The 10448-nt window shown below is 56.4% G+C and overlaps 1 protein-coding gene across 3 annotated transcripts in view; it reads left to right on the forward strand.

Annotated features, from left to right (window-relative positions):
• Window positions 1–6891, forward strand: part of ZNF783 (zinc finger protein 783) — a 29770-nt gene extending 22879 nt beyond the window's left edge. Inside the window, exons 6-7 of one of the 3 annotated variants that reach the window (XM_058427713.1) lie at window positions 744–1409; window positions 6746–6891. In XM_058427713.1, coding sequence (XP_058283696.1) covers window positions 744–1409; window positions 6746–6765 — 686 coding nt within the window. In that variant the 3' untranslated portion in view covers window positions 6766–6891. Of the gene's footprint in view, window positions 1–743; window positions 4182–6745 lie in introns of those variants that run through there. The other 2 variants (XM_058427702.1, XM_032762083.2) reach the window with 2 other exon arrangements.
• The last annotated feature ends 3557 nt before the right edge of the window (window positions 6892–10448 follow it).

Consider the following 10448-nt stretch of genomic DNA (forward strand, 5'->3'; position numbering starts at 1 on the left):
TAGGGACCTCTGAGAGCTGGGTGCTGAGACCTGGGGTCTCAGGTCTCCAGCACATTGTTGTGATCACCTGCCACTGCCTTGGTTGTCCTTGTCACTGCTGTCCCAGCAGCTCCTTGGCTCCACCCAACCTGGGAGTTGAGTGAGACTCACACAGACCCAGGCAGGAATCTCAGGTCCCAGTGCCTCCTCTCTGTCACCAGTGAGTGTAGTGGCAGGCAGGTCACGGACGCTCTGTGCGGATTTGTCATGTGGATGAGCAGCTGAGCATGGGTACAGCACTCACCACTTCTAGTCCACAGAGGCCTCTTACGGTGGTCTGGGGGCATCCAGGGCCTCTGGGGCTCATTGTCTTTCACAGATGGTAACCAGTGTCACCAGAACTCTTGGGGGTGGGGTCCTGCCACCCTCTCTGCTGTGCCCAGGGTCTCTGCTTCTGTGTTCCACTCCAGCTGACCCCTGACCTCCGGGCTCCCTGGCTCCTGGCCTTGCAGTTTGATCTCCCCTCCCCTGATGTCCTTAGCTGGACCTCCAGGAATGAGGCAGATGACAACAATCAGGACTGAGTGACCGTGCGAGGCAGTGCCTGTGTGGCGGGGCTCAGTGAGCAGGACCCCTGCAATGTGCTGTGAGCACTGTGGGAAGACAGGGCCTGGGCTGAGGCTGGAAGCCAGGACTGGGCCGAGTGACCTGGGGGACAGGGTGGTGAGGTCCACTTGGAAACCAACATAGACTCCTTTTGCCAGGTGGTGGTGTGGCCATCAAGACAGAGGCACAGTCTGAAGACGAGATGACTCCTGAGCGGCTCTTTCTGGGGGTGTCCCGAGGCCAGACCGAGTGTAGAATCCCACAAGGGCCCAGGAACAGGCCTGGGGGCCCCAGCCGTCATCAGGCCCAGGGCGTGCCCAGGGTGCGGGCAGGGGAGCCTCGGCCACCAGGGGTCGGCGGGGAGACGCCCCGAGTCCTCTCCCGCCGGCGGCAGCGGGCATTCCCCTGCCCCGACTGCGGGCAGAGCTTCCGCCTGAAGATCAATCTGACGATTCATCAGCGGACCCACGTGGAGGAGGGGCGGCAGGAGGCCCCCGGCCACTCGCCCACCAACTGCAGGGACAGCCAGGCCACGCTGGAGCCGGGGGAGGTGGTGGTGCCTGGCCCTGTCATCCGCTGGCTCCCTGAGGAGCCCGAGGGTCGCCACTCCGTGGCAGGGGGCCGTGCATTGGTGGGGCGGCGGCCTGCAGCCAGCAAGATGTACCACTGCAGCGAGTGCCTGCGCTTCTTCCCGCAGCGCAAGAGCCTGCTGCTGCACCAGCGCCTGCACACCGGCAACGGCCAGGGCTGGCCCGCCTGCCCCTACTGCGGCAAGGCCTTCCGCCGGCCCTCGGACCTCTTCCGGCACCAGCGCATCCACACCGGTGAGCGGCCCTACCAGTGCCCCCAGTGTGGCCGGACCTTCAACCGGAACCACCACCTGGCTGTGCACATGCAGACCCACGCCCGAGGCCAGGCGGGCCCACACTTGCCTGCCACCCCTGCCCGCCACGGGAGCCTGCCCCTGCCCTGGCCCAGCCGGACGGAGGAGGGCTGACCAGGCAGGAGCCCACAGGGGACCCCTAGCGGGGTCTCTCCCCTGTGCCTGACGCGGGTTCTTCCTCTTCCTGGGATGGAGAGAGGTTTGTTGTTTTTACCCATTCAAATGGGAAGCTAGCCGCCCTTCTGGTGACAGTGTGGGTGACCAGGTGCTTTCTCTTTCCTGTTTGCACTCTTTGCTGCCTTTTCTGCATTCCTGACTTGTAAAAGATTCCTTAAGGCTTAGGGATGCCTTATTTTTGGTAGGGCCTCTGGTAGGTACCACAGCCAAGAGGACCAGAGATCATGGCCCTTCCAGTATGGGGGCGATAGAGACATCGGGGACCTGGATTTTTGTTTTGTGCAGAGATCTCCTGCCTGCTGTCACCATGAGAAACAGTGGAGTGGATGGATGGCCTGAAGAAAGGGCCCTGGAAAGTTTTCTACTTTGCTATTTTGAAACTTTTTTCCCCTTGTTATAGAGACTTTCAAGTGCTTTTGTAAATGTGTGTAGTTGCTAACGGAACTTTGCCTTTTGCAAAGTCGGAAAGAGCCGGCTTTTCCATGTGGGGCTCGCAGAGCTGGAGGGGGAGCTACCTCCACCAGCCTGTGGGTTTTTTTTTTTTTTTTTTTAAGATGGAGTTTCACTCTCGTTGCCCAGGCTGGAGTGCAATGGTACAGTCTCCGCTCACTGCAACCTCCGCCTCTCGGGTTCAAGTGATTCTCCTGCCTTAGCCTCCTGAGTAGCTGGGATTACAGGCGCGTGCCACCAGTCTTGGCTAATTTTTGTATTTTTAGTAGAGACAGGGTTTCATCATGTTGTCCAGACTGGTCTCGAATTCCTGACCTCAGGTGACCCGCCCACCTTGGCCTCCTGAAGTGCTGGGATTACAGGCGTGAGCCACCACTCTTGGCCCAGCCTGTGGGTTTTGATGGGGATGTCTTAGCTGCTGTCTTGGAAGCACAGTGTCTCCCCATGTGTGTTTCTTGGCCCAGAGTGACTCCCAGTATTCCTAGTCCTTCCCCACGGGATAGTCACATCCATTATTTACTTTTGTTGTCAGCTGGGAGGGGAAACTGAAGCCTGGACACTTCTCCCCAAGGGCTCAGTGTTCATGGGTAAGATCCATTGACTGGACCCCAGAAAGCACCCTGAGGGGCAGTGCAGAGAGAGCCCAGGAAGTCCCTCCACTAGAGGAGGCCCTTGGTCTGGCTGAGCACCACGTCCACCCTGGGCTTCCAGGCCTGCTTTTCACATTAAAGGCGGGACAGTCTCCTCTCAAAGGAGTTGTCCCTTGAGCACTTTGGGCTCTGGGGCAGAGCTGGGCTGGGAGATCTGGGTGAATCCTTTAGTCACGGCTAGTCTCATGTTCCTCTTCTGTCAAAGGGGGTCACGGCCCCAGTGTGTCCTACCTCAGAGTTGTCAGGGTCAAATTAACAGGCACTGGGACAAATATGAAGCCTAGCTTTGTGCTTCCTTTCAAATTCAGGGCCTCCTTTCTACTCCATTCCAGCTTTTTTTCCTGTCAGAATCCCTCAGGAAGGACCTTTATCTTCTGGAGTGAGTGGCAGTTCCACTGGGTTCAGTGAAAGACTCGCCCACGGGGCTCTGTTCCCTAGGAGTCCTTTGTATTTTGGTGAACAAGTTCTTACCAAAGCATGAGATTCGGACTGTAGAAGTTCAGGCAATAATATCAGGCCTCATGGGGAAGTCTGGAGGTCAGCTGGCTTCTGGTGTCTCTCATCACACCACTGCAGGTGCTGCCTGTAGAGCAGCCTTGGTGTGGGTGACCCTGAAGCTGGAGTGATGGGACCCCAGCTATCTTTGTTTTTTACTGCCTTGTCGCACTGTGGCCACCCTTCAGGGCTGCTTCTGGGGGCCTTGGTCCCTGGATGTGCCATTTCCTTGCCCTTCTGACCCTCACACTTCTTCCAAAGTCTTGAGCAGAGTTGGGGGCCAATGGTAGCATTGCTGTCATCTCTGGGAGGAGGGTGAGTATACAAGTCAGTGACAGTTCAGCCAGGCTCCCTTGGGTTTGGGAAGAGGCACTGCCCTTCTGTGCTGTGGATCCTGCTTGTCTGCTCTAGAGTCCTCCCACCCTTGCCAGGAGCTTCACTAATCAGAGACGGGCTGTCAGCAAGAGCTCAGACAGGATGTGGTGCAAGTGCAGGTGCACGAGTTTAACCCTCAGCTGCAGGAGCTAGTCTCAGGTGTTCTGGGGATAACTCAGGCTAAGAATTTTGCCGACTTTCTGGGCTTGTTTGGCTAATGCAAAATGCCCCTGCTTAAATATCACAAGGTGCTGATACTCCTTTTTTCTTTTTTTCATAGCAATGTGCTCAAACTTTGAGCAAGGTCTTGTGAGTTTGCCTAGCACTCAGATGTGTTTAAGTAACGTTCTTTACATTGAAACAAATCAACCGAAGCTTTGTGGTGCAGAAGCTGAGGGTGCCCCAGACTCGGTGGGAGCCCTGGTTGGGCCCCAAACTCCCCCACCAGGGTCCTCGGCTTCCTCATTTGTGAAATAAATGGGTGGGCCACGACGTTAATAAGCCCAAGAGAACTGTGTAGGTGGTAGTCCCTTGCCCTAATTGGTGCTCAATAAACTTGGCATAAACGAGTGCGTGCGCGTGATCTGGTTTCTGCTCTCTGGGAGGTGAGTGGCCGTGCGGGGCGGTGGCAGCTGGCGACACCTGCGGGTTGTTGGGCACCAGCCCGGGGCGGGCGCTCACACCTGTCGGGCGTGCACAAAGGCCCGGCGCATGCTGTGGGGGCGGGGCCTCCTGGGCTGGCCAATGAAAAGCTGGCACTGGGTCGGAGGCTCCAGCCAAGCGGGGGCGGGGCCTCCAGCACCGGCCAATGGGGATCTGGCTTCGGGATGTGGGCGGTGCCCACCCGGTCTCAACCCATTGAGTCTCTGCACAGCTGCCGCCCGGACGCGTTTTCCGCGTGTCCCCAGTCCCGGCGGCCCCGCGAGCTCGGTGCATGCGGGGAAAGCAGGGCTGACGCCGTCTGCGAAGAAGACTGCGCAGCCGGGCTTGTGTGGGGCCGCGCGTAACAGCAGCGGCGACTGCCTGCCCAGGCTGGCCAGCACAGGGCCATGGCCAAGGCGGCTGCGCCTCCGGTAAGGGCGACCCTCATGCAGGCTTGGGGACGTGGAGCCGAGTCCTGAATTCGCCAGGAGGATGTCCCACCCCCCACCATCCCCGGCGACCTCCTGGAACTGGGGAGGGCTCAGCCCGGGTGGCAGAAGGAGGACAAGGACTCCTAAGGCCACACGATAAACGCCCTTCTCGCTCTCCGTTTCCTTGCCTGTGGAATAAGGTGATTGGCAAACACAAGATTTGGAGGTTCCCTCCAGCCCTGATATCCACTGGACGCGGCTCTGGGGGGACAGTGGACTGTGGACGTCTTCATTCCCGACTCTCCAAGGTTCCTCTTTCTGGACCCGCCTTTTGGCACCGCCCCCAAGTCGACCATCTCAAAGATCCACCCCTCCCTCCAAGCTGAGACCAGTGCCATGGCCTTGGGAGGGATGTCCGCTGCAGTCTGGTGGAGCCAGAGTCTGGCTCCTGGCTGTGAGGTGGGCTCTAGATTTGAGCTCTGATTCCAGTTAGGAGGATTCTGATGCCTGCCCACTCTTTCCAAAATTCCCTGACGAGTCCTTCTGGCTGCTGCTGAGGGGATCTGCATTGTGAAGACTTTTGGTTAGGGGCTTCAGGCTCAGGCTTGACCTAGGCCATTGCTGGCCTGCATAAGAACTGTTGATATTTTCATAGGTTTTTAAAGGTAAAGGGGCCATCTCCTAGTATAAATAGGTTTGCAGTAGTTTTGGATCCATTCCCGGGTGGCACATTTGTGGCAGGGCATTGCAGGGAGGTGAGGATGTTTGCCCCTAATCTGTGAAGACGGTGCTGCCTCCTCTGGGCTCCACTTCATTGTATCAGACAGAGTCCAGACTTGAGGATGGAGAGCCATGCTGTAAGGGGAAGGAAAGGGCCAGGTATCTGATGTCTGGTACCTGGTATTTGTGGGACACTTTGCTAAGTATGTTTATCGGGGAGGTCTATGAGAAACTCAGTTGCACAGAATTGGATTAATCACAGTCTTTGGTTCATAACACATTCAGATCACTGGTCCATAGCCTTTATATTTGTTTTTAAGAATATAACAGGTGCTACTAATGTCATACACCATGAATGCTTTTTCATATCTTCAGTGCATTTCATCCACACAGCCACCTTAGGAGTGAAGGAAGTTAGGATGTCCCCATAAGTGAGAAAATAGAACCTTGGATAAGTAATGTGGCTTGACCTCAGGTTGTGCAGGATTCAGATGGCAGGAGAGGCACTGAGTCAAGTTCCAGGTGAGTTCCATTTCCAGGAGTGCTCCCTTTATACCTCAGCTGTTCCCCACTGAGGCATTCCTGGATTTTAAATTTTATTTCCAGCAATACACAATACATTTTCCACCTCCTGTGAACAGGGTATTCCTTGTAATGTTTCCTTGTTCTTTCCTTTTCTGCTTTCAACTTTCTCTGGCCCCTGTTGCCTGGCAGCTAGGAGGGTGGAGACCACCCTGGGGCTGGTTGACGAGGCACCTGGATCATGGGGATGTGGTATCAGGCAGGGCAGGAAGTCACACCAGTAGATGTCAGGGTGGATGGGCCTTAGAGATCACCAAGGCAGAACAACAGGCCTTTCTCCCCTTGAGCCCACTAAGGGGTGTGCGCTTGTTCTAGAAGAAGGTGAGGACTCAGATTGCTGCCTGGGTGTGCATTGGACCTGAGGTCCCCTGGCAGGTGCTCTGGACTTGGGCTTCTCACCATTTCTTGGCTCCTGCTGCTGGCCGTATTCCCTAGTTGGTTAATTGGCTGAGTTAATAGAGCCAGTGAGTGGTAGAGCTGGGATCCACTCTCTGTTCATTTATGATGGTAATGTTGGTTATGTCATTTTCCATTGCCCCTGGGTCTTGGTTCAGGATTCTTCTCATGGGGGCTTTGTGGGGTCCAGTGTCTGCTGTCTTTGACTATTAGGTGGGGTTTGTTTGGGGGTCTGACTAGTGAGGCCCCCTGGCACTCAGAAGACGTCTCCCCCATTCCGGAGAATCCTGACCTTCCCGTATCTGGGAACGGCTGCTCTCCTTCTGGTGGCTGACTCGTGAACTTGTGTCTGGTTGCAGGACTGGCATATGCGGACTGACCTCCAGGGAGAGGCCCAGATCTGATCTGCAGAGATCCCCCTTGTGGCTATTGCGGCTGCTGTTCAGGCAGTGGAGAAGAAGATGGAACCCCAGGCTGCCTGGCTACAGAGCCTGGAGGGATGCACACGGACAGCCAAGAAGAAGCTGGCCGACTGTGAGAAGGTGGCTGTGGAGTTCGGGAACCAGCTGGAGGGCAAGTGGGCCGTGCTGGGGACCCTGCTGCAGGAGTACGGGCTGCTGCAGAGGCGGCTGGAGAACGTGGAGAATCTGCTGCACAACAGAAACTTCTGGATCCTGTGGCTGCTCCTGGGCAGCAAGGGGGAGGCCCCCAAGGTACAGGAGCTGGGTGTGGGTGGAGAGACCCTGCCTGGACTCTGTAGGGTCGCCATATGCATAGCGGAGGGAGCCCCTTGGCTATTGAAGCCTGACCTCTGGGCATCCAAGGCAGTCACTAGTTGACTTTAAAGGGCTTGAAAAATGTCAGAGGAAAATTGTGACACAGAAAAATGTCTGCTTTGGAAGATGGAATGGGGTTTGTTGGGAGAGATATGGTTGTGCAGCAGTGGTTGTACATGATCTCTGAGAGTGAGGACTGGCACAAGTAGGAGATATGTGTGCCTGGGAGAGGGGAGGAGAACCCAGGAGCCCCGATCCTGGATCCCATTAGTCACTGGTTCTGCCCTTTAGCTGAAGGCAGTGTGATGGAGTTCAGTTTGCATTTGCTTAGTAGTTTGGCCTACGATGCCCTCTGCTTCGGGGGAAGGGAGCGGAGACTGGAGTTGGTTTTGGCTGCTCTGTGAAATGGTTGTTATTCGTGGTGGGTGCAGGCAACCTGTACTTCCAGGTGCCCGTGACTCCTGAAGATACGATCGGGTATTTCTCAGAGCAGCAGGGTGGCGGCCTGGAGGACTCATAGAAGGAGCTCTGCAAACGTGTTGTGAAGGGGAGCTGCGAGACCCTGAGCTTCCTGGGTAAGAGGCTGGCCTCTGGGGGCCTCCACACCTTGGTTTTACTCCTTTATTCAATCACATGAGACTCCTGAATCTCAGAGCAAGAAGCATGTGGAGATCATTTGTTCAGCCCTCTGTCTTCAGGCAGGTAGAAGGTATCTGTCATTCTCATTTTGAGGTTTTATGTAATGAAATACAGAGGTTATGTGACTTGTTCCAGGTCTCATGGAGTAAAACTGGAGTCTGCTCCTCGCTGTCCTGCCCTTCGCATGGTGCCAGAGGCAGCTCCTGCGTCCACACCTGTGGCTCGCCAGCCTGTCTGCTCCTGGGGAGCTGGGGCCTCCCCTGGTTTACATCTGCATCTCTAGGACTCCCACACTGCACTCTGCACACTGAGTTCTCAGGAGATTCCTGCTGAGCAAAGAAGGATGAATTGTAGGCCTGCTTTTTTTTTTTTTTTTGAGATGGAGTTTTGCTCTTGTTTCCCAGGCTGGAGTGCAATGATGTGATCTCAGCTCACCACAACCTCCACCTCCCAGGTTCAAGTGATTCTCCTGCCTTAGCTTCCTGAGTAGCTGGGAGTACAGGCATGCACCACCACGCCCGGCTCATTTTGTATTTTTAGTAGAGACGGGGTTTCTCTATGTTGGTCAGGCTGGCCGCGAACTCCCAACCTCAGGTGATCCGCCCGTCTCAGTCTCCCAAAGTGCTGGGATTACAGGAGTGAGCCACGGCGCTTGGCCAGGCCTGCTTTTAAGGATGCCCCAGGTCCAGAAAACGAGGGCCAGCCCTGGGAAGTTCGCTCCTTCAGGCAGGTGTGCGTCTTCGTGTGAGACTTGATCAGACCTGGGTTTTTATAGCTACCCAACTCCCAAGCTCTCCTGTATGAACCTGGAATTCTCACTGCTTTGGGCAGGTGAGCAGTTGGCTTTTTGTCCATTCTCTCCCCTTGTTGGGAGGCTGAGGCCCAGAACACAGTGCCTTCCCTCTCTTTGCCTGGCTGCAGAGGTTCCTCCTTCAGAAAAGGGTCCCAGTGTGCTGTGGGAGGCAGGGTGAGGCGGCTGTCTGGCCTCAGGCAGGGAAGGAGAAGCACGTGGAAGGAAGGGCAGCAGGAAGCCTGAGCCTGACTGCCATGAATGGCCAGCCCCACTCTTGGGCCTCAGTTTCCTCATCTGTCTGGACTAGGTGACTTGTCTGTGTGGGCAGTGGATGGGAACCCTTCCTCTTGGCTTCATGGCACTCACTTCTGGCCCACAAAAACTGAGAGGCCTTGCCCGCTCTACTCTCCATGCCCCTCAACACATGCCTTGAAGAGGCTGCTCCAGGCCTGGCAGAACACCCTCCCTTTCCAGGCCTGCAGAGGACGGCCCTGCCACTGCCCTTTTCCTCCCCACAGGCCGGGCCACCACCAAGCCAGATCTTCTGGTGCCAGTGGAGAAAGGAGAGAGGCAGGCAGCTGCAGCCTGCCCAGTGTGGAGAGGGGCCAGAGCCCGGGCACTGGTGAGTCCCTCAGGGTGTGGGCCTGGGCCTCTCCACCTGCATCTGGTAAGGGCATCTGGTGTCAGGAGGCCCCCCTGGAGAAACAGAGGCAGAGGTGGGGGGAAGTGAACTGCTGGGCCTCACAGCTGGCAGTCGGGGCAGACCCGGGTGTTCTGACACCCAGAGAGGGCCTGGGCCATTTCCCACACTCCATGTCCCTTTCGAGCCATCGCTTGGCCTGAGACCAGTCTGGAGGCTTTTGGGGAAGGGCAGAGGGCATAGCAGACACCAGGAACCTGAGACAGGCTGTTGTGGTGCATGCAGGGTTCCGGGAGGAGCGACGGGCTGGTGGCCTCCGTGAGACCTGCCCTGACGCTGCGTCTGCTCCCAGGGCCCTTGGTGCCTGCGTGCAGGTCCTCCTCACTTTGCAGCCTAATTCCTGCTTCCTTTCCAGGCTTCACTCTCCTTGGGTGAAGGGACTGAGTCTTGCTGTGATATCCCTCTCCTCCAGCACCTTACACGGTGCCTGGCAGGTACTGAGATTATAAATAATAAATAATTATTAAATGAACAGTGAACCAGAATAGGAGCTCAGTTGTCAAATGCAGTTTTTTTTTTTTTTTGAGGTGAGAACCCTTTATTCCAGTGATAACCGGAAACATGTAACATGGGGGACAGTGGGACCATTCTAGTTGAAGGACAGGAGCCCTGGAGCTGGTTGCTTAGAACACAGTGGATCATGCCAAGATACTGCTGCTTGCTTTCTAGATTCTTAGATTTGGGGAGGAAGGCTCCCCTGTGAAGCAGACTCTTTGAGTAGGTAAATTAAGTCACAGTGAGCCCAGAGTGGGGAAGAAGGTGGGGGTTGACAAGGGTACTGAGTGGCTGGCATGTAGGTCCAAGGCTAAAAGTGGCATTTCCAGGCACCTGCAGGGGGTGGGGGCACCACAGAGAAAGCAGGGTTGTTGAGTAAGGGGTGGGGTGTGGCAGGATGCAGGTCACATAACCCGAGCTGGGGAGCCCTGAGCGAGAGGCCAGCTGGGCGGACCGTGGATCTTGTGGTGTCACTGAGCGCTGTTACAGCAGCAGCCTGGCCAACAGCTCCTCCCCTGTGGTGCAGGGAGGGGAGCTGGGCCCAGGCACTGCAGCCACCCTGGCTGGCCCCTGCAGCAGGTGTGGGCAGGACTGGGGCATGTTCAGAGGCTGTGGCCGGTGCCACAGTCCCAAGGGCTGAGCAGCTCCTAGGGGGATGC

Source organism: Hylobates moloch, unplaced genomic scaffold, assembly GCF_009828535.3.
Source record: "Hylobates moloch isolate HMO894 unplaced genomic scaffold, HMol_V3 SCAFFOLD_1, whole genome shotgun sequence".
Lineage (NCBI taxonomy): Eukaryota > Metazoa > Chordata > Mammalia > Primates > Hylobatidae > Hylobates > Hylobates moloch.